This window comes from Calonectris borealis, chromosome 9 (assembly GCF_964195595.1).
Source record: "Calonectris borealis chromosome 9, bCalBor7.hap1.2, whole genome shotgun sequence".
In the NCBI taxonomy this organism is placed as follows: domain Eukaryota; kingdom Metazoa; phylum Chordata; class Aves; order Procellariiformes; family Procellariidae; genus Calonectris; species Calonectris borealis.
The window spans coordinates 3,768,797-3,792,498 of record NC_134320.1 but is presented as its reverse complement, the minus strand read 5'-3'; the positions used below and the strand labels follow the sequence as shown (position 1 = coordinate 3,792,498).

Below are 23,702 nucleotides of genomic sequence, written 5' to 3'. Positions count from 1 at the left end.
TTCCCAGGAAACCCCACGGCTCACGGCCAATAGCGCGCCCAGGCGGGGCACCGCCCCTCCCGCGTCTCGCGAGATCTTCGCCCGGCGGAGCGTGCGCGCGGACTACATCTCCCAGCAGCCCTGCGGGGAGGGCTGCCGCAGCCAATGGGGCGGGGGAGCGCGGAGGTGGGTGGGGCCGACCGGGGCCAATCCGCCGCGGGCAGCTACGGCGGCGGAAGCGGAGCTCGGTTGTCGGCGGTGGCGGCTCAGCGACGGCTGCCGCGGGGCGCCCCGGCCACAGGTAACGCCGCGGGCAGCGCGCGCGGCACCGCCTCGCTCCGGGGGCGGCTCCGGGGAAGGGCTGCGAGCGGGGGGCGGCGGCCGCCGCTTCAGTGCGCGGCGGGGGGGAGGAGCCCGCGCCCGGCGGCAGCGCTGCGGAGCGGTGCGAGCGGCTGAGGCGGCAGAGGAGAGGAGAGGAGAGGGGCGGGGCCCTGCGCGGTGGCGGGACCGGGACCGGGACCAGGGCGGGAGGGCGGGAAGGGACGAGGGCAGGGCAGGGCAGGGGAGAGCGGCCCCGGGGAGAGCAGGGCGGTGCCGGGCGCTGCAGGCCACGCTCGGTGCGGGCAGGGGCGGCCGCGGGCACCGCCGCGCTCCCGGGAACATCCGGGCCCTGCGGCCCCTCACGGCGGCACGGCAGGGCGGGCCCGGGCGGCACGGCCGGCCCTCATTGGCCAGCGCTGTCCTCCCCGCCATTGGCTCGCCGCCTCGTGAGGTCATTGGTACGGTCGCTCCTCACTGGCTGGGGAGGCCTGCGCTGGATTGGCTGGTGTGGCGAGGGCGCACCGCATTGGCGCAGGGCTGGCAGTGCCGCTAGCGCCGCGCCCAATGAGCGGGGCGGGAGCGGGGGGCGGTGCCTGCCGGGGGAGCCGTTGCTCCCCGTGAGGCGGCGGTGGGGGAGGGGGGGGGGGTCGCCGGTAGAGTGACGTGCTGTGACGCAACGTAACGGTCGGCGGTGCCCGCAGGCGGAGATGAGCTCGCAGCAGTTCCCCCGCTCGGGCGCGCCGCCCGCCGGCCTGGGACCAGCGCCGCCGCCCATCCCCACCAGCGGCTCCGCCGGGCTCATCGCCCCCGCCGCCACAGGTAAGTGGGCTCCGGGCCCCGCAGGGGACGCGCCGCCCGCTGGCAGCTGCCGGCTCCAAGGGCAGGGAGTCATCCCGCTGTCCCCGCCCGGGCCGTCCCCGGCTCCTCCGGCGGTCCCAGGCGGTGTGTGGAGACGGGGTCGCACCGAGCGCTGGGCGGGAGGAGCGGGACGACCCCGCGGGCGGGTGGCAGCCAGCCCGACCCCGCCTCGGTCACGAATGGGAAGAACAACGATCAGTTTAGTTGCTGGCTCTGAAAAGCGACGTCAGGGCAGGTTGTTCCTTTGCTCCTCCTGAGCGTGTTTGCTGGGCTGCCTGCGCCCCTCGGCTCGTCTTGTGCGTACCTTTAGCGGAAGTGATGAGGGAACGTGGGAGCTTTCATGCACCTGAAAACGGGGCGGGAGCCCCGATTCTAGTCACTGCCTTCCCTGCCAAGATTACAGGTTTTCAGCAGGCTGCCAGAGGTGACGGAGGGAGCGGCTTCCTTTTCAGGAGCGCTTATACTTGTTTTTCAGCTTGAGGTTCAGATTCATAATGCATTAAGTGAAGACTTTTCAGTAACACCTGTTTGGTGTGGGACTTTATGGCAGTTACTTAGATAGCTATGTATTTTTCACTTGAAAGAAAAATCAGTCAGTCTTTGTTTGAAGAAGGTGTTTGAGTGGACCTCTCAGAGATGGCCCCAGGTTGCTCAGCGTTACAAGGCCCACCAGTTCTAAGGGGAACCGGCAGAAGCAGTGCCAGAGTTCCTACGGTTTTCATTATTGCAATACCTTTAATTGTAAGGGTGAATTTCTTTTGTTTAGACTGTTTCTGACATCACATCCCTGACCTGGTGGGTGGCCAATGCGAACTTGTTGACCTTTTTTACCTTTTTTCTCAGAGTTCCCTTTTTCTTTTTTGACTAGTGAGTGATGAATCTAGTCGCGACTCAGAAGTTGCTCCTAGAGAGCACATCGGCCCTGGCGGCTCTATACAACCTCGAGAAGAAAAGCAGGAACCCGTGGTGGTTCGGCCATATCCACAGGTTCAGATGTTGACGCAGCACCACCCTGTCCAGTCTGGTGCCCCAGTGACAGTGACAGCACCACCAGCACATTTGACTCCAGCTGTACCACTTTCTTTTTCAGACGGACTTATGAAGGTAATGAGGAAGTTTACAATCCATAGGGGAAAAAATACAATCTATATTACAATTTAGAGTGTTGAGCAAAAATAAATTACACCAAAAACTTCCCTGCTTTTGTTTCTTAAGCTTTCTTTGCGTGCTTCTACTGACTGCACACTGCCTCGTGGGTTTAGCTGTTCCATATGATACACAGAGGACTTCATAGTATCACAGCATTATTTTTGAAGGGGGTGGGTTTTGTTTATCTCTTAAGAGTGATTTCAATCAGTTTCTGAAATCTTCCCTTTTCTTTGCAGGAGGGGATGAGAATATCAAATTAACTGTTAACGCCCCGTGTCTGTAGGGGAATACCATAGCCCTAACAGATTCCACTTCTGACTCATGCTGTATTTTAGAAGCTGCATGTTTCCAGTACAAAAAATGCTCTTTTTGTGAAATGGAATAGCTCTAAATGACCAATATCCTTTCTCTCCAAATACTTAACCGTACTTATCCGTGCGCAAGCTGACTTTCTCTCCAGGCTTTTACCCCCTAAAATGATTTCTGCTTCAACATTGAGCTCTCATTTGGAGTTGCCAACATTTCTGTCTTTGTATTTCTTGTAGCCTCCCCTGAAGCCCACCATGCCCAGCCGGCCCATTGCTCCTGCTCCACCCTCTACTCTCTCGGCTCCCACGAAGGTTCCTGGGCAAGTTACCGTGACCATGGAAAGCAACATACCACAGGCTCCAACAATTCCTGTGGCAACAATCAGTGGGCAACAGGTCTGGGTTTTTTTGTTTTGGTTTGGTTTTAGTTTTTTTTTTGCTTTGTTTTGTTTTTTTTTTTCTGGCTTACTGCATGGTCAGATCAATACTAATATTGGTACAACCGAGGTGGCTCTTGCAGCAGGAGGGAAGGTAGAGACAGTAGGATTCCCCATTCAGTGGCCACTGGTTGTTGGATCAGTTCTGCTTGGAGCATTAAACCTCGGACTCGGTTATCACTAGCTCTTTAGAAAGCTGCTGATTTGTTGTAATCATCCAACTGATGTAGCAGAGTCAGGCTGCGATAGCGGAGCCATATCCAAAAGCTGCTGTGCAGCTGAGTCTTTCCTTAAAAACTCCTGCTGTTTCAGTATCACTTGGAGAACTTCTAGTGTAGACAAACTGCTGGGGTTCATCGCTACAGTGTTCTTTAGCTCTCCTGGGAGCAGATCAGAAGAGGCTGGTGAGCAGTTCATGGTTTTGCAGTGTATTCTTATTAAATCCCTAGTGAAAAAATTTGAAGGGGGGAGAGGTGTAGATAATGCTTTAGAAATTGTTTTCCCCTCTAACTTTGACTGCAGAGCCAGTCCTTGTGATTTGAAACTAGTTTGCCAGAACACTCATCACTAAACCTCTGAAGTCTCGGTGTTTTGATGTAAAGTGCCTTTAGGTGGATTTGAGTTAGGCTGGCTAAGGGTGTGGAGCAGTTTCAGTGGATTTTTATCCTTATTAATATCCCTGGGAAGTCCAGAATTATTAGAAAATTGAATTAATTTGTTTCAGCATTTGCCAGGTTCCCACTATTCTCTTGACTTTACTGGAGAGGTGGTATGAATGTATGCCTTAAAAGTCACTAATGGCAGAAGGGACATCGCTCTGGTTGATATGTGGGTGACTGCTGATGGACTGTCACCCGCGTGCCAACCAGAAAAATAGATCAGTGAATAGATAAATGTTCACATCTTCCACACACAATGTTAGCAGGTTCTGTAACTTTATCCTGTAGAAACATCTGCCTGTTTCCCCACTCAACTTGTAAAGCATGCAATCTTTGTACACCAAATATTTCTACAAAATCTCTTTTCTGTCTTTGGGACTTGAACATGGTAATACTGTTAGTGTGGCCATTAATTCTTGTCAACACAGCTCATCGTTTATTTTGGGTTTTCTTATTTCTTTAACTCTGCAGGGGCATCCTAGTAACTTGCATCATATCATGGCCACCAATGTGCAGATGTCAATCATCAGAAGTAGCGCTCCTGGGCCTCCGCTACACATCGGAGCTTCTCACCTGCCCCGAGGTAAAGATCTAGCTGTGCTATCCCCACCTTCTCTTCACAGCCTCTCAGGAGAGGTGCATCTAGCCTTCACCTCTAAAAATTCTCATTGCTAGCACAGCTAATGCTTCAGCTGTTAAGTAGGTGACTGCTGGCCTTTTAAGCATTATGTTGCCTTCAGCCACTTAGGGCAGGATTGTGCGACAGTGTTTAAAATGCTGGCAAATACCAGCATGTCTGTTATTCTAGTTCTGTGCTCTTAAAACAGTGAACGCTTTCAGGACAAAATATACACTGGTATAGACTGACCTGTCCTGCAAAATGTCATGTGCGTTCTTGGTAGCAAGCGTTGTTCAACTATGACAGTGGCACCTGAGCAGTTGTGCGGCATATTCTTGTACCCACTTGTCACAGGATCACTTGTGCATTTTTGTGCATGATAGTGTATCGTATTGTGTGCATTTGCATTTACCCTTGAGTTAAATGCTGGTGCTAACTACAGGCTCTTGTGTCCCAGGATTTCGGTTGCTACAGCTTACAAAACAGGAGATCAGTCCCTTAAAAGAAGCCCTGGGCTCGATATAGTCTGTCCGATTTCTGACTGCAGTTTTACTTTCAAAAAGCTTATGGGTTGGGCTTCCAGTTCAACATTTAAACTGATCTGAATTCAAAGTACCATTTATATTTTTTTCTTTTCATATTTGATGTTATTTGGTCACTCAAGAAAAGTAAATTGACATGAGCAAAGACCTAATCTTTTACTAGAGTAGGTGGAAGGACTGTGCAGCTTTATTTGTAGCTGGAGTAAAATGTAGTTTTGTTGACATGATTCTTGTGGGACAGCTGCCGCAAACTTTGTATTGTCACTTATTGCATGTTTTCTTTTTTTTTTTCTTCCTGCTTTTATTCTCTCAGCTTGAGTATTACCTTTCGAGGTAATAATTTCAATTAGGGACAGATACAGAAGCTGTGCAGTCTAGTCCATCAAATGATTTCAAGGCTATTTGCCTTTGACAGCAATTTCTTTTGATCAGGAGACAGCCAACAGTAGGCAAATTAACCGAAGTCCTATGCTGTTGTAGCTTTAAAAGTTGGTTGGGGTTTTTTTGTTTGTTTGTTTTTCTTCTATTGCACATGTTTGGTTTTTTTCTTTTTGGAACTTCATTGGGTGCAGGGAGATTATTGTTGGTATCAGGTGACTTATTTGCACATTGGCCCAGTGATCAAACTGTTTGAATTATTTCTACTGACTTCCATGGCTTGGAATAGAAACAGATTGGATTTGCAATATAAGGTTATTATAGGGGAGTAAGAAGTATCAATAAAGTCAATTTGTTTAAAATAATACCTACCTTTCCCCACATACTTTTGTGAACCTTACGTGTATTTGTTGCAAGCCCTACTTTTAAACCAATGTCACCTGAACTGACATACATATGAAATACATTCAAACTGAAATACATACCAGCTAACATCAGAGTCTGTCTCCGTGGTGATACTGGAGTTGTTTGGGTGCACGGTATTTTAACACGCTTGGTTTGTTTCCCAGGTGCAGCGGCTGCTGCAGTAATGTCCAGTTCTAAAGTAACGACAGTCCTGAGACCAGCTTCGCAGTTGCCAAATGCAGCCACAGCCCAGCCAGCAGTTCAGCACATCATTCATCAGCCAATCCAGGCAGGTAGCAGCCAGGCAGCTCTGCAGAACACTGACCACCGGCTCCACATTCTCCCTGGCACTTCCTTGTAATTGTGTCTTTACTGGGCTGAGGCTACCGTCGGCTCTCATCCAGTTCTGTTTCTCGGGTACCAGTTTCTAATAGCAAGTAGTGAAATGGCTGCATTAGTCCTGTGGTTTTATTTCCTTCGTAGACTTGGTGCCAGAAATTGGGTTTTTAACTGTCTCCAGAGTGCTTAGAAACGGGGAAGAGGATTTAGTTTAGATATACTCAAGTTTTAAAGTCTGAAAGGTCTGGAACGATATGCTCGTGTTGATTTAGTCTTAGATGTATATATTGACAGAGAATAAAAAAAAAATCTCATTTTAATATGTTTCTGTATATCTCAGCTTATATACACATATAAGGAGAAGATTTAGATATCGTCTCCCTACAATAGTACTTGTGTTCAATGTTAGTATAAAGGGTTAAACATCTTCACTTTGTGCTTTCAGTGAGGATCCCAATGTAATCACCTTTGACTTCCTATATACACTTGGATCAGGGTTTCTTTTCATTCTGAAGGGAACGGACCTTTGGTTTTTTTCCTAAAGACCTTCAAAGGATCCGGTCTTGTTAACTTTGTTGGTTACTGATTCCTATGACGTATGTGCTTTGAAAACCAGGACAGATCTGCTTAGGAGCTTGCATATGAAGTCAGAAAGACTAGAAATATCTTAGAATGCCAAAACTTAGGGATAAGATCTAGAAAAGACAGTTTTAGCCAAATAATTCCTAGTTATTATCTAAATAGCAGAATGTCTTTTCTCAATGTGTCTCTTCTTGACTCATTTTTATAGTCTCGTCCTCCTGTGACAACTTCAAGCACTATTCCTCCGGCTGTAGTGGCAACTGTCTCGGCCACAAGAGCTCAGTCCCCTGTTATAACCACAACAGCAGCACATGCCACAGAATCAACCCTCAGGTAAAGACGCTTTGAAATCTACAGTGCTCTGACTTTACAGAGGCTGCGGGAAGGGGAAGCACACGTTGATCATCCAGAGCTGATAATCCTCTAGATGTGGGGTGGTACAATACAAAAATGGTAATGCTTGGGCAGTGCAAGTGCTTTCAGTTCTGTGAATAAAAATTACTATAAACGTGAACTGTTGCTCTGTGTTCTGAGAAGGAAAGAGCTTAATGAATCAGATGTGATCTCCTGCTTCCTGGAAAGCAGAGTTTCTGTTGTAGGAACTTGTGGCTAATTCAGCCCACCTTTTTTAGGAAGACACAGTGAAAAAATGACACACGGATGTCGAAAAGCATCCCTGACAGAGTCTTTTTTATGAACTGATATGCGTTATTGATAGGTCTGCCCTCCTAGTTGGGTACTTACGGAAGATGAGGACAGAACAGCGTAGTTAAAGCAGCATGAGAAACTTGACCGTGTATTTAATAGCAGTGCTGCTTTCAAAGAGAAAGAGACCAAGGCCTGATGTGTGTCCCTGCATCTTATCTTTCATATTTAGTATCCACGTGGTTATCTTCATAACTATTTTTCTTTCTCTCCAGCCGACCCACCCTGTCTATCCAGCAGCACCCGCCTTCTGCAGCTATTAGTATTCAGCGGCCTGCACAAACGAGGGATACAGCTACTCGGATTACACTGCCGTCTCACCCAGCTATAGGAACACAGAAGCCACAGCTCCACACCATGGCTCAGGTAAACTGCAAGAAGACAAAAAAACTCTTGCTTCTTCTAGATTAAGATTAAATTTGGGAAAAGAGTTAGTATTAGGTTAGAAATTCATGTTCTTTACAGTCAGTGCAGCATGATTCCATACTAAGTAAATATTTTAAATGTACTAGTCTTTTAACTTGAAGGTTTTCTTTTCTTTTCATAGAAAACCATTTTCAGTACTGGTACTCCAGTGGCAGCAGCAACAGTGGCACCTATTTTGGCAACGAATACGATTGCTTCAGCAACCACAGCTGGTGAGTATTCATAATGCTATTGTGGGAGAGTTGTGGGGTGTGATTTTTGTTGGTTTTCCTCCTTGAAGGTGGGACCTGATTACTTTTGAGGAATTCTTTATTTATGGTAAAGACTGCATTTGGCAGTGCAGGAGCAGACTTGAGGAGAGAAATTGCTGGGTTCTTCAGGGAGGTTGTTTGGGTTGGGTTTTTTGCCCTCTTTATTTGGATATAGATACACTGGTATGATAGGGCTCTGCAGAAAGATCTTCTATGGTTTTTTTTTCTTTTTCTTTAGGTTCTGTGTCTCACACCCAAGCGCCTACAAGCACCATTGTCACCATGACAATGCCCTCCCATTCTTCCCATGCCACAGCTGTCACGACCTCAAACATCCCAGTTGGTGAGTGATTTCAGTTTTAAGAAGAGCATGTAACTGATGCTTCAATTTTCTGTTTATACTAGTAGTATTTCTGCATATTAGCAAATTAAGGAGGGGAAGAAAACCAGTGCAAGCTGGGAGAAACCAATTAACAGGTCTACTGTGGCATAGCTTTTTTTAATATCAGAAAGAAATAGATGTTCTAGGAGAAGTAAGTAATAAAATGGTTCATTAACTTACTCAATTGAATTTTTAGATTAACTTGGGCCTTCTGGCATTTCAGAACCTGCATTGTATATACTAGAAGTTGTAACTGCTTGGTGATAGAATATGGCTTTCATAGTTGATTTTGTACGTTCCTTCCTGTGCTTTTTGAGGCGTTAGGTGTAGCCTAGTCGAGTTTGGTCAGTGTGTTCATTTGGAGGTAAAACACTAAGGTCTAAAGGTGGGAAACTTATTTGCCTAGATGTGGAATCTGCCTGAGATGTTTCCTACAGAATCGCATAAGTTTCCTTTTGTTCATCTCTGCTTTCCTGCTTGACCTCCTTTTTGTTCTTTTGAAATCTTTTAATATCTTTCCCTGCCGTAAATTTCCAAGGAGTGAAGTTGTATCTTGATACGTCAGTGTTTCCTGTAAAACTTTTGTAGGTGTTTTCTTTTCTTGGCCTCTGTCTATGTATACTTGTCTGCCTTGATGTCACTTCCCTTGGTGTCTTCAAATTCTGCTTTGAAAACTTGAATAAATAAGTTCTTGACAACAGAAAGGATTGGGCTGATCCTAAGGAAAAAAAAAATCATTTGAGCACTGCAGTAACTTAATCTGTTAGCAACTCTAACTTATATATGCATTTATAATGTCCTCTTATTCTGGTACAAATTGATGAAAAATGCTTCGTTTCCCTTGCTCTTTCTTCCTATTGAGGAAACTTATCATCACTGTGGATAGGAAATCGTCTGGGGATGGGTGGTTTTTCATTTGGTGCCGGGGGAGGAGTAGTATTGGGGTTTTTGCCAGGAGAATTAATCTTGCCTTTGCAGTGTCTACCAGCTTTTCCTTTGACCGTTAACTGATTACATGTTTGTCTTTATGCAGCTAAAGTGGTTCCTCAGCAAATCACGCATACTTCTCCCCGGATCCAGTCTGATTACACAGCAGAGAGGAGTAATCTCATACCCCTCTCTAGTCACCGGGCATCTCCAAACCCAGTAGCAATGGAAACCAGAAACGACAACAGGTGGGGAAATAACAGCTCTATGAATGAGAGTGTGTGTGAGTAGGTTTTGAGTGCCTTCGGCTTTTCTGGGTTCTGATATGCTGGAAATAACGTGTTTTAAAAACCTGGCATGGGGGCGATTTGGTAGTTTTGAATTAATCACAATAGTTGAGATGTTTGATAGCTTATGACAGTTGAGATCACAAAACTCAGGGAGTGGCCCAAAGGTAGGGGTTGAAGATGGACTGTTGAAATGGTGTGTACAATATTTGGTCTCTTTGATGCCTGTAGGCAGTCGGTGCCTGTCCAGTTCCAGTATTTCTTACCAACATACCCGCCCTCTGCCTATCCTTTGACTGCGCACACCTATACCCCCATCACCAGCTCGGTGTCCACCATTCGCCAATATCCAGGTAAGGCAAGCTTTGGGGCAAGCTGACTTTGATGCTTTGTTCAGTTGTTAGCTTATGTCTGAGCTTTAGTCGTGGGAGAAGAGGCTTTTATGCTTGATTCTGACAATTTGTCACAAAAAGTCTTTGATGACTTGTTGGCTGAGGGGAAAACTCACGGGCAAGGGGTATTGAACTACTTCAGAGGTACTAAACACAGCTAATAACAGTTTTCTTATTAGGAGTTTTACATTTGATATCCAAAGGTTTGCATCTCTAAGTAAAAGTTTTTGATTCTACAAATCAAAACAGTTCAACTCCTCCAAACCAAACCAGCTCTTTGATGCATCTTCATTCCTTGGTGTTCTGACAAGCCCATTTTAATCTCTTTCCACGTGAGTGTACAGTTTGAGAGAGAAACCTGAACCAAAAATGGAAAAAATAAGCTGCATTGCACACTTTTGCATTAGTGTTCTATTTAAAAGAATGGAGCAATTAATGTGTTTGAACTGTTGCAGTAATTTGCAGACAGTCAAAAAATCACGTGTAATGTGAGCCCACATAGTCAATGAACTTATGTCATTCCGTGACAAAATTTGGAGCGCTTTTAGGTAAAACCAAGTGGTTTAGGACTGTTCTCTATAAGGTGATAACCTCCACAATCCAAACCCTGGGAATACACGCGATTTGGATTTTCATGGAACATCAGTGTCTGCTGGCAGCATGTTAGCCTGCAGTATAGAGGGAATTTGGAAGGACTTGGGGGTGGCAAAGCACATTTGCTGAACGGGAAAGTATGCACGGAGAATTGCGCTACTGGGGCCTGTTCCTTCTGTCATTGAAATTCCGGTGAAAAGTGCAAGTCCTGAGTATGTTGTGTCAGGATTTGAGGTGGGCTTCAAGATAATTAATTGACTTGCAAAAGGGACAGGTGAGCGTCTTTTGTACCTTCCTGCACTTTGGCTGAAGGTTTTAAAGGAGAATGTGCAAGGAGTGGTGGTACTTGGTGTTGGCAGCTGTGGTTGAGGACAGAGCCCCTGATAGAACATGGTTGCAGACTGTCAGGAGTTTCAGTTTTCATAACGTAATTGGGGTGATGGTAGGCTAATGCTAATTTTTAAAAAAGCAGATGTGGGTTCTTCAGCAGGAGCTCCTTGACGGAGACATTTTGCTTGTTAAATTGACTTGAAGGTACTAATTATGGCAGTAACCTGTGACAACTCAAACAACTCAAAGCAGACAATTCAGGGTATCAGGAGGGACATACACCTGTGCTGAGCACAGCCAGTTGAAGGCTTAGATGAAAGTGCAGAGGAGACTTTTTAAAAGATCACTGAGATAAGGAATGTTAATACAGAATTTTGAGGAAGAATGTTGGCTTTGGCTTTCCAAATGCTGGTTGTGTTTATATAGTCTCCCAAAAGGATTTTGTTGGATAGAAAGTTCTGCAACAGGAGTGTTTTGCATAAGGTGTTCCACTAAGAGAATTAATGTGCCATTCTTTATACAGAAGCTGTTTTCAGGGACCTGGTGCTGGATTTCAGGGTTTTGACAGCTGTTTTTGTCTTGTCAGCACAAGAACTTGATAGAAATCCTGTGACAATGAGAAAAACAGCTTGTTCTGCGATGAGAGCGCTCTCCATTGTTAGCAAGCAAGTCCATTGCTCGCAAGTTCGCACTTGCATTCCATGTATGGCTGCAGAAATAGTGGTACTGGTCTGTAAAGACTGGAAATCTGGAGATTCAGGAGCTGCAGGTAGTCTAACAGCGTTGTTAAATGCTGTCTGGGAGAAGTGTAATTTGCTGTATAGTAGATCTGGAAAGATGGAATCATAATTGCTCAGAGCTGTAAATTCGAATAAATGAATTGAACTTCTGAGAACAGGTGCTTCATTGGGAACATCGTTCTGCCACAAAAAGATTTCGTTTTAGCTGTGGGATCCAGCCTATAGTTGCAAGCCCTGTTCCGAGCCAGATGAGATTGTACTCAACTTCAGAATAGTTCGTCCACTTGCGCAAAGGAGAATTTTTTTTATGACTATGTGGGTGGGGAAAGGGGATAAGGACGTAAGCCCTTTTCTAAGGTGCTTACACTTGAGTCTCTGCTTGCTTTTGTACAGTCAAAGGTTTGGTGTTTTTTAATTGATGCAACAATAAGCTCTGTGGAAAGACTGTCTTTTGAAAAGAAATGGCTTAGGCTTCTGATTTTCTTTTTTCTTTTTTTCAAGCAGGGAAAATGCGAAGTGTTGGTACTTAAAAGCATTGTAAAATAAAATACTGAGCAAAAATAGTCCAGTGAGACTGGAAGCTGGGTACAGAGATATAATTTGAGTCTAACCGAAAGTGGACTTAAACTTGATGTCTTCTCTCTTGTTGCAATCTGAAATAGAAAATGGAATGGAAATAAACAGCAGACAATCTGGTCTCTCCACTCTCAAATTTACTGCTGCAACAAGCAGCCTGGCAAATTGATTTTTCAAAGCAAAATAGTCTTTCAAATAAATATTTGAGTGAGAGGCGCTGGGGGAACCGAGGCGACCCAGTGGGTAGGCGTGACGAGGTGTCTGTGTTGCTGCTCCCAGTTTCAGCCCAGGCGCCCAACTCGGCCATCACGGCTCAGACTGGCGTAGGAGTGGCCTCCACGGTCCACCTCAACCCCATGCAGCTGATGACTGTAGATGCGTCTCACGCCCGTCACATCCAGGGCATCCAGCCGGCACCCATCAGCGCGCAGGGGATCCAGCCAGCGCCAATCAGTGCCCAGGGCATTCAGCCAGCACCAATTGGGACGCAAGGGCTCCACCCCGCTGCACCAATTGGCACGCAGGGACTGCAGCCAGCACCAATCAGTGCTCAGCAGCCACAGGCCGACACCAAGACTTCAGGTAAGAGCAACCAGCAAAGCCCACGCTTTGGGTCTAGTCAGACCAACTCAACTTCTGTCCTACAAACCTGGCTTGTGTTTTTTTCTTTTACTCTGACTAATGATCTTGTTGTAGTCTCTGTGGTCCAGTAATGGACACTAAATACTATATATTACAATATAGTATGCATATTCTCCTAGCAAATATTTTTTTACCCATTTCTTAGTTTATTTTTTTTAAGCGTACCGGGTGGAGTGTGTGGGTAGCCTTGAATGGGTTACTTCAGTGGAAAAGACTGGTAGTGCCTGAGCTTAAACAAATCTCTTCAGTAAGGCCTTGTGGGAAAAGTCATTACAAGTAAACGATGTTCCCTGAACTGTTCCAGCTACGCATTAGATCACAGTAGCAATTAAAATACGGCCTGGTACCTTCAGCAGTTGGTAACCTCATCTTGGATTGTGATAGAAACAGTCTTTCATTAAAAGTGATTGGTCTGATGAAACCCCAACAACTTACTGAAGAAATGGGATATGGCAAGCAAGAGAACGTGCTGTGCAAAGCTGGCAGACATATTGTGTGGTGACTTCCTGACTGTCTAAATGCTCTGCATCGGTTAGTTGGCCAAACAGGCTTTGGCAGAAGGTCAGAACATAAACACAGCTGATGGTGCTTGCTTACAAGTGGCATGTATTGCCAGGTAGACTCTACCAGGAGTGTTATTCTGTTGACCCAGTTGTGTTGGTGATCTCCCTAGCAATTTCTGCGTTTTCCATTTCTTCTGGAAGAGATTATTTCCCTAGCAGCAGTTGTTAGGCAGGAGGTAGTTTCCATCTTGCTTGCAGAAGGTTCAGTGATCAGATTGCTTGTAGCAAAGGTATTGCTTACAAGATAGTCTGAAAGCACTGCAGTTAAAGACTGGGGGAGTCAAGGGAGCATGGACAACATGTGCTCCGCAAACACCTGCTTTGTCATCAAATTTCCTTAAGTAACTGCTGCTTTTTCCTCTCTGTGTCTGTTCTTTTCTCTGCTGTGTCAATGTCCATCCTTCCCAGCAGTAGTCTTGGCAGACGGAGCCACCATTGTGGCCAATCCTATTAGCAACACATTCAACACGGCTTCTGCAGCAACTACAGTTGTGCAGACCCATAGCCAGAGTGCCAGTGCCAGTGCGCCAGCCCAGGGCTCTTCCCCGCGCCCCAGCATCCTCCGGAAGAAACCAACCACCGATGGGTGAGTAGAATTGAAGATGACATGTGAATGACACTTCTGTGCAATCTAGCCTGGCTAAATGGCATCGTTTCAGTAGAGATAAGACAAGTTTTAGCGGATTATTCAGTCAGCAGTGGTTGTGAGTAACCTGCTGATCTGTGAAACACACTTCTTTTCCTTCCCCAAGGTAAGATATCATTTTCTCGTACTGTCAGGAATAAAATGAGAAGAAGGACAGTTTGTCTCCTAGCGCTTGAAAGTGACCTTTTGAGGGAAAGTGGATTTGAGGCTCTCTTGCTTAGTGTAATAAAAACAAAGAGTTCATAATCTACTAAAATTAGAATTCTGTGCTTTGTCTTCAGTGCTTTTCTTGGAAGAATATGTGGATGAGTAAAAAGGATAGGATTAGTACCCTGCTGTGAAATCTGATTAGGAAAAAGGGAGGGAGTAACTTGAACTCTTAAAATATTTTATGTTGCCTGTCTAATTTTAAATGCCTGAATAGAGAGGGAAGAGACAGCTTTAGAATTAACAATGCATTTCCTCCCGACTAACGACTGAAAACGTTTGGAACTGATGTGTCCTATGAGATTAAAATTGCATTTTTTTTTTTATTTGGGTGGAAACCTTTCTTAAGGCAGAGAAGCTGCAGGCTGTAAAACTGAAACAGAAATTAAAAAAGCAGAGGTAGATCACTGAAGAATGTTTCCATTTGAGAGGTTGATTATTTTGGACAACAGTGTGACTTCCAGCCCCGCAGGAGACTGAATAGTCTCTAAAATACTTTTCTGGATTCAGCCCTGTGCTGCCTAACGTCCACATTCAGGGCTTGAGATCTTGGAGTCAGGCTTTGACACAGCCTAGTCCAACTAAACGAAGCAGATGCCTGGCTGAGCACTGCTTAGTTCCAGATGATTTGCTCAGTCTTGAAATAGCAGTGGAGGACAGTGGCATGGCCAGGCCTCCCTTTGTCCCCTGTTGGAGCCTGGCAGTCTCAGTAAGATGCTCCGACTGGCAGGATGAAAGTAAAGCTGGTATTCTTGGAGAAGCCCTAAATGGGGGTGAGACTAGGCCAGAGCAACTAATCTTTTATCTTTAAAGAAAATAAAACGTAACATCTAATTTGAAAAGTAAAATGAGACTCTGTAGCGAATCAGTTATACTGGAGGCAGAGCACAGTGATACAGCTGTAACTCCTACCCTGGTTTGGGCAAGAGAGGGTTGATTCTTCTGCTCTCAGTGCTATTTGTCTTTGCATCAGGGAGGCAGGAATCTTAGATCTGTCTGTCTCTTACAGCCTGGCAGTCCGGAAAAGCTTAATTCCACCTCAGCCACCTGAAGTAGCTAGCACACGTGTCGAGAGTACTATGCGAAGCACATCTGGATCACCAAGGCCTGCTGGGTAAGACTTTAGGAAACAACCAACTGCATCATAATAGTTTCATTATATTTGTTTGATTTGTATTCTTTGACTATTGGAGCGTTTTCCTTTCTTTTGGGAAATTTAATCTATTTTGAATTTGTCAGTGTGATGACTTTGAACAGACTGGACTAGTTCTGCTGTTGTGAAGCTGAGGCCTTTTAAAATCCTTTTAAAAGATGCAGTTATGAGCTTTCATAGAAACAAACAAAAAACCCTCTGCTGCTTTAAGGGATAGGCCTCACAACTTTCTTCTGTAGTACTTGGAAATTAATGCTGAAGAAAGGTAAATGGAGCTTCTACCCTGCTTCAGTTGAGTTCAGTGGCTTTACAATTTAGTGGTTTATAACTATTAGCCACAGTGGGAGCTCTTGCAAACAGAGGATGGGGGGCAGTGCAGCTTTGGGTACAAGTCCCTCTTGTCTGCGTTGTGAAACTGTCTTGATCCTTTTACAAGTATTTTGAAGTTACCTGGAATTAGTCATAAGATTTTCTTGTTACAATGAGTGGAAGAAAATAGCATCTATAATAACTAGAAAGGATTAGAAAGGGAGTGGAGGAGGAAACGTCATTGAGATGACACCTTCTCCTGTTGTTAAACACATTACTGAGCCAGGAGTACGTGCGGGTGCAGGAAAAACTGGATAGTCTGAATGCAGCTCAGCTCATTCACTTTGTGCTAGTGAGATGAGGTTAACTTCTGTTTGTTTTGCTTTTTTTCTATTACAGTGCCAAGCCAAAACCTGAAATTCATGTGTCCATGGCCACTCCAGTCACTGTGTCTATGGAGGCAGTATCTAATCAAGGCGGCGAGCAGCCCACCATTGCGGTCCCCCCCACTTCCCAGCAACCCCCCTCTGCCATTCCAACAATCATCGCAGCAGCCAGTCCCACTTCGCAGCCTGCAGCAGCTCTGTCCACCATTCCAGGAGCTGTCCCGGCCGCTCCACCAACTTCTACCACAATTGTGGCAGCACCCGCTCCTCCATCGACCATGAGCGGTGCCCTCTCAGCAGTGCTGGGTCCTGCGGTACCAGAGATAAAAATCAAAGAGGAAGTGGAGCCTATGGACATAATGCGGCCAGTATCTGGTAGGTGGTTGTTAATCATCAGGTTGTTTCTTTTGTTGTGGAGACAGTGTAGAAATTAGGAGGATTTAAACACCTCCATCCTGAAAGTGAAACTGCATCTCTTTCATGATAGCACAGAATACCAGTCAAAGGGTTCCTTATTACTCCTAAAGTTCTTCTTTGCCTTCTCCCTCATCTCCCATGAAATCACTTGTTATTGTGACTGCTTTGTTCGTGTTCAAATGATCCAACTCCAAAGAGTCTGTGTGAATTCCTTGCTTAAAACAGGTACCACACGCTCAGCAGCAGTACCAATATATTATGAATCAGTACAGTTAGTTTCACAAATCCTGCTGTTCAGGCCCAAGGGCCTTTTTTGTATGTGAAGAATTAGTGACCAGAGTAGGACTTCGTAGGGCCCTCCTGTGATTCAGAGATATTTTTCTCTAGAACGTTTTAAAATATTCATTATATTGCCTTACTTGTCCAGCTTGGCCATAGTTGCTATCAGATGGTATGATCAGTAAAATTCAGATCCTTAGGGATCTCAGGTCAGGCACTATACAGTGGCAAAATGAGACGAATGCATCCCCCATTGATGGTTATGTGGTATCAGAGTTCTGTTTTAGTTGTTGGTTTCATCACTCGCCTCAAAGCTGTATCTTGTTCTGTGATGGAAGAAGCTGCTTGCTACAGATGTCTCTAAAGCACGGGCAGGTGCATTAGGCTCTTCTTTTGTCTCTTCCTGGCAATTGTGTGTATGCCAAATTGTCAAGAGATCCCATGTCAGAAACTTTTTGTTGCAGCCTGAGTCACGGCCGAGTGAGCTTTTCCCTCCGAATGTCAAGGAGCGTTCCCTCAAGCTGCTGCTGCTGTGCTGCCCAACTTCAGAGCGTGTTGGTTGGTGCAGTAACCTGCTGACACGGTGCTGTTGGCCTGGCAGCACGAGCGGACTCTTGCGGGGAGTACTGCAGTCGGGTTTGATTGCATGTGACGCTCCTTACATTACAGAGAGGAAAGGGGCTTGCTTGCTATTGACTGTGATCTGTGCTGGCGGACATACAAAGATACCTTTTTTTTTTTTTTTACAGTAACACAAGACAGATGTTAGTGTGGATTCCTTTTTGTAGCATTCAACTAACATAAGCTTCAAATATGAAGGAACTGAGGGACAATTGTCTCTGCTCTCGTTCTTTATGCTCTTGTACATGAGACACTAAAGATCTTAGGGTATAGGCTTGTCCTCGCAATTGCTGCTGGCTTAATATCTGGCCTTCTACACACATGGAGCTGAAATGCACATGCAATGGAGCCCAGGCTCCTCACAATGCGCTGAAACAGCAATTACTGTTGGAGGTAGTGTTCAAACAATGCTAGTGTGTTGCCTTTACGGTACTGATGGCTTGGGTTTTCTTCCTCTTTCCTTCCTCTCAGCAGTCCCTCCTTTGACTACGAGTACTGTGTCTCCCTCTTTGGCATTGCTGGCCAACAACCTTTCAATGCCTCCAAGTGATTTGCCACCTGGTGCCTCCCCGAGGAAGAAACCCCGTAAGCAGCAGCATGTCATCTCCACAGAGGAAGGGGACATGATGGAAACAAACAGCACGGATGATGAGAAATCCACTGCCAAAAGTTTGCTGGTGAAGGCAGAGAAGCGCAAGTCTCCTCCAAAGGAGTATATTGGTAATGTGATCTCTAATGTCTTTTTTCCTATTCAAATATCTGCATTTTTGCTTCCTTTTGTTTCTCAGAGAAGGTGCTCTGTCATTCTCCGTCTCTGAAAATATAAATAATACAGAATGCAAGTATCAGTTTCTCAGCAGTTTCTGTATAGTGACGTTCAGGGGAAATAATCTTTCTTGATATATAAGGCATCATTATGTACGAGGCGGTGCTTACCGATCTCCTGCTGGAGTTACTGTGTCACGCTGATCTCCTACTTTCACCTACTTAATGATGATAATAACACAGTTCTCCCTGGATCCTCTTCTAGATGAAGAAGGTGTAAGATACGTCCCTGTGCGTCCAAGGCCGCCTATCACATTGCTCCGGCATTATCGCAATCCTTGGAAAGCCGCTTACCACCACTTCCAGAGATACAGCGATGTCCGGGTAAAAGGTCAGTCTGCTGCTTGTAGTTTGAGAGTTTCATTCATCCAGGATGAACCGCTTCAGCGTCCCTGGTAACGGTGTCTTAGGAGCATTCTGGTGTTGATAAGCAATCCCACAAAAAGGTTTTGATTGCAATTTGGAAAACAAGGGTTGATCAAGTGAGCTAATGACTTTCGTTAGCTAGATGTTGCCTAAATTTCTTCCGCTCTCAAGATAAAGGAGGAAAGAAGGGAAGGACACTACATAGGATTAACTGTAATTTTGTAAAAGAAAAAATCTTACGGTTATTGAGAAATGTATTTATGTACAGTGATAGAAACTTACTAAAGAAGGTAATCCTTAAAGAAGTGACATGCGATGGTGATACGCTACAGTTTAGTTTTCTGATTCTCTTACTACCTAACAAAATTGCCGGTTTAATCAAAAACATTCTAGATTTAGCGTAATTAGTCTTGTCAACTAACAAATGGGCTTTTAAAGAAGATTTTTTTCTAATATGAGGAAAATAGAGATCAGATACTGGTTTTTAGGCTTTTTAGCTAATATCTTAGAATTTTTAAGCAGACTGGCTTTTCACAACTGTGTAAATACATCAAGGAGGGAGTAGATCTGTATTTCCGTGGTAAAAGATGGACCCTTTTTCATGCAGGGTGTTGAAACACCGAGCACCACCTTTTTTAAAAGGGGGGAAAAAACAAGGACATAATTTTTCTGGAAATGCAGATAACCTGTTAATAAGCGAGAGCAGCGGTCAGATACATGGCAGATGGGTAGCTATTCTCCTATCTGAATCAAAACGTTGCTCACTCTCGTTTATTAAGACATATGGAGAGCCAGAGTTGGATTAGTGGTTTTGTTTGAGAAGAGAGGCCTGGCGAACTCCTGAAATTTGAATAACGATTCTTTGTATTTCCCGGTGACAGAAGAGAAGAAGGCCATGCTACAGGAGATTGCCAATCAGAAGGGTGTATCCTGCCGCGCGCAAGGGTGGAAGGTCCATCTCTGTGCGGCGCAGCTACTTCAGCTGGTAGGTGAAAGGGGCTTGCAGCTTCCTACGACATGGGGGAACAGAGAGTTGCGTAAGACAGGAGGACGTTTTTACAAACTCAGCACATGGTCATCTGGCACTGGGATACCGTAAAGGAGCTGGTGTGTAGTGCCCAAAGGGAGTGGGACGTGCTATCCCCTTTCTCAGGAATGTGGCGTAAGTGGCTTGGAAACTTAAGAGTGTTGATTTTGATCCAGACATAAGAGCTGATGTATTTTGTACAGATGATCAAAATTGGCAACTCCCTCCTGCTGATGCACAGGTCTGAAGAAGCGTCTGTTTGGGATGGTGCGGCTGATCTGAGGAGGCAGCACTGATCCACATTCCTGGATGCTTCTGTTTCAGGTTGGGGGTGAGGTAGGTGCTCTGCATTCTAGCACCAAACTCCCCAAAACCTCTGCATTCCTGGAATAGTATTGTGAGAAATAGGGGAAGCAGTTCTGGTTAGGATCCATGTTTGTTCAGAAGTGGAGCAATCCTGTAAATAGGATGTTAGTAAGAATGATAGTGCCACACTCTACGTCAGAGGCTCCATCTTCTGAATGACTAACATGAGCAGCCGAGAGGGGAACAGATTATCATCTTCTCTGTGTAGCTTTCTTAATGCGGGCGAACGTTTTCTGGCCTAGTGGTGAACCTTCTCATGAAGTGCTGATGTCTTTTAGACCAACCTGGAGCATGATGTGTACGAGAGGCTGACTGCCCTGCAGGAGGGACTCATTCCGAAGAAAAAGGCAGCGACCGACGATGACTTGCATCGAATCAATGAACTGATACAGGTAGGTTCCTGTGGCCTCTCGGCCCCGCAGAACTGCTTTACCCTTAATTACAAAATATCCTACTGCAGTTAGTAAGAGCTAAAGCTGGCTCAAAAAAAATGGCAGAGGTACACTTCCTCTGTTTCCTGTGTCGTCGGTTACAAGCGGTATTGCGAAAGGGTACGCACAACTTTGCCTAGACCGGACGGTCTGCTGTTAATGACGGCAGTGTTTCATTTCAGGGGAATATGCAGAGGTGTAAACTTGTGATGGATCAAATCAACGAGGCTCGAGACTCCATGCTAAAGGTCTTGGATCACAAGGATCGTGTTTTGAAGCTTCTGAACAAGAATGGAACTGTCAAGAAAGTATCCAAATTAAAGCGAAAGGAGAAGGTGTAAAGCCAGAATAATGACTCTGGAAACGGAGAACATGTACAGAACGGAGTTGAACCTTTTTTGTAGTTTGGGTTTATTTTTAAGCAGAGCATCTGAATAAAAAGGATGAGTTTAGGGAACAGCTGGCAACAGATGGACATGTGAAGCCTGGTGACCTGAAGGGATTGGCAGTGATCTGTCATAATGAACAAAGATTTCTCTCGGGCTCATCCCTTTTTAAAGTCTTTCCAGTCCCGTTTGTTTAACGCTCCTGATGTGTCAGTGCCTACTAATCGGAACTAGTGATGCAATGTGTGATGGACAGCGCTCTCCTGTTCTGCAGCTTAGGGGTAAATGTACACGAGGTGAGTATACGCCTGTAACACAGGAGAAGATTCTGCAGGGGACACCAGGAGGCTGACATGCAGGTATCGACCCAGACAGCAGCCATGCTTCACAGCACTGAGAATGACACCGCTTTCAGTTACCCCGTTCAGTTCTTGTTCTTCTGACCTCCCAGTATCTGAAGTAGCCTTCTTAAACCAGTGCCGCTGCACTAGGAGATCTGCCGCATTCAGAATCTCCAAGGGCTCAGAAGTCCTAGCAGTCAAGTTTAAAAAAAAAAAAAAAAAAAAAAAGAAAAAAGTGGGGGGGAAATCATTTCAAAGTGATTTTGTAGTGTCTGTGTGTGTGTGTGTGTCTGTGTTGGTGCTCTGGGATACTTGTTTTGAAGTACCTCTTGCAACAGAGGACTTCCTGTAGCTGGTGTAATGTTAATTGTATGTACCACATACATCCTGAAAACAATAAAGGACTTGGAGGTTTTTGTATGTGAGCAGTTTGTATACCTTTATACTAATGAAACTATTCAACCTGTAAACTCAAAAACAAGCTAAAGCCTTGAAAGAAGCCTTTTGGGGAGAAGCAGAATGTTGGGAAGTAGTCAGCCTCATGTGCTGCGGAGGGAAGGATAACTTAATTCACATTTCAGCTCCTAAAGATGCAATATATGGATTGCCCCCCATGCACTTGGGCATTTAACCTTAACTTTTTAGAAAGGTTGCCAAATCAGTTCATTTTTAGTCTCCTCAGCAGGAGGCTTCAGTTTCATGAATAATTCTGTTTTAACAATACTTATTTTGTCATCCAGTTATAGGGCTGTTATCTTGACTTTATTCAGAACTGAGTTCTTTCAGAAGTTAGATTAGAAAAAATGGTATTTAATTCCTTATTTCTGATTTTTTTAACTAGAGAAGCAAGTAGAATGTCCATATAAACACTGTTGCTGTGCTTTTAACACATGCAAAACCAACTTATTTCTGGATGGCAGTCTCATTTTCATATTAGCTTGATTTTACTTTTTAAAATAAAAACACTTTAATTGTACGATACAATTCTAGTATAATGATATTGTAACTTTGGTAATAGGAAAGTTATGATAATTGTTTGCTAATTTCCTTGGCTAGAAGAAAGAAAACATCAACATATCCCTACAGTTTTACAAGCCTGCAAGGAGTGTGTGTGTGTATACATGCGTGTGTTGAAATGCAAGAGACTCTGGCACAGCAGAAATAAGACATGAAAAGGTGGGAATCAAATAAACTGCCGCTTGTCACCTTGTATTTCTTGTGCTTCAGGAACAGAACATGCACAACTGGTCAAGTATTTGTTTGACATTGCCATGGTAATAAAACCGCCAACGCTCCCAGGTTCGTAAAGACTCTGCAAGAAGCTCGCTCACGATTATAAAGTTGCCTTTTGTAGGGCTGAGAACTGTTTTGCGTCCTTTGCAAAGGATGAAATCCAAGGCATTACCAGCAAAGGGTGAGGTATTTTGGGGGGGGTAAAGGAGGGAAGGATTCTTTTAAGGACTGCAGGAGTTAAAAACTTGCTCTTAATCCTTTCTTCTAGGCTATTCTCATCTGATTCTTTGGAAAGACTCCTGTAGTAACCTTAGTTTTCTTAAGCTGGTATTCAAGGCTATCATCTAGACTAAAAGGATCATGCTGTTCCATAACCTTAGAATGGTAATCATTTCAGTCTTGTCCTAGTGCTGCAGAAGCCATATAGATTCTGTAGGAGAAAGTAAGATCCACTGACATTCAACCAGGTTTCTCCAGCTGAGGTTTTCTTGCCTCTTATTTATTCTTTATGCTTAGATCAGGAGTGGTATACAGGAATTCCATTTTACAGTCTTAAAGAGCTATGCCAGTTTATTTGTCTCTTGAGGTTGAATGTGTAGTGTCTTATACTGGGATCTGAAAAGTCTGTTCTTCGGCTTTCTTACGGAAGAATTAGAAAGCAGCGTTGTGGTTTGCTGCAGGGTTCCTCCGCCACATCACCGCTGTACACTGAGGACACCTGGTACAGCCAGAACGCCCCGACTTGTACGGGGATCCTCAGCACAGGGACTGAGCCGCTCAACAACCAGCGGCGGGAGAAGTCCCTCCTTTGGGAGCGCAGACCGAGCCTCTGGTATTACGGCACGTCCTAAAGCCGTGGATGGAATAACCGCTGCCCTGCGGTATTTTTGACAGGGTTGTGGAAAAGGGGTGGAGGGAAGGATTTGGGTGCCCTGCTGGGGACGAGAAGCAGAAATACTAAAAAAGCAGTTTTTGTGCTGGTGCGGCTGTGACACTTGGTCTCGCTGTGCCACTGCCAGAAACGTCTTTTACATCTGAGAACAAAACCCGCTGGGCGGCCAGGGCTGTTTCTGTCACTGTCTTTGCCAGCACCAACCACAGCGGTAAAAGCGGCCGCCAGCCTGCCTACGCTGGAAACTGCCTGGGGTTCGCCCTCCTTCCCGATGCTCCTGCCGGCCGGATGGAGCAACCCGCCGGAGGGGCCGTCTCGGTGCGTACGTCCCCGTGAAACCCCCGGCGGAACCGGCCTCCGGGCCTCCCTCACGCCCGACCCCTCACCGGGGAGCTCCTTCCCGCGCTGGGCGAGGCCGGGACGGGC

At 45.3% G+C, this 23,702-nt stretch overlaps 1 protein-coding gene across 7 annotated transcripts; it reads left to right on the top strand.

Annotated features, from left to right (window-relative positions):
* The first annotated feature begins 182 nt into the window (after positions 1-182).
* SAP130 (Sin3A associated protein 130) lies at positions 183-21,576 on the top strand. Of its 7 annotated transcripts, XR_012674813.1 has the most exons (22): positions 202-280; positions 1,002-1,119; positions 2,027-2,262; positions 2,853-3,011; positions 4,183-4,294; positions 5,820-5,944; positions 6,785-6,909; positions 7,497-7,647; positions 7,829-7,919; positions 8,197-8,301; positions 9,374-9,515; positions 9,786-9,907; positions 12,466-12,768; positions 13,800-13,977; positions 15,254-15,358; positions 16,106-16,467; positions 17,881-18,129; positions 18,440-18,565; positions 19,482-19,585; positions 19,831-19,963; positions 20,272-20,385; positions 20,607-21,576. XR_012674813.1 is itself a non-coding variant. In XM_075158055.1 (21 exons), the coding sequence occupies exons 2-21, from the start codon at positions 1,008-1,010 to the stop codon at positions 20,763-20,765; spliced, it is 3,180 nt and encodes a 1,059-aa protein (XP_075014156.1). In that variant the 5' UTR covers positions 183-280; positions 1,002-1,007; the 3' UTR covers positions 20,766-21,576. The 7 variants fall into 7 exon arrangements, 4 of the variants coding, with proteins under 4 accessions (XP_075014156.1, XP_075014155.1, XP_075014152.1 ...); XM_075158055.1 differs by lacking the exon at positions 19,831-19,963 and having other exon boundaries at positions 183-280; XR_012674815.1 differs by lacking the exon at positions 20,607-21,576 and having other exon boundaries at positions 13,803-13,977; positions 19,869-19,963; positions 20,272-20,368.
* Positions 21,577-23,702: the final 2,126 nt, after the last annotated feature.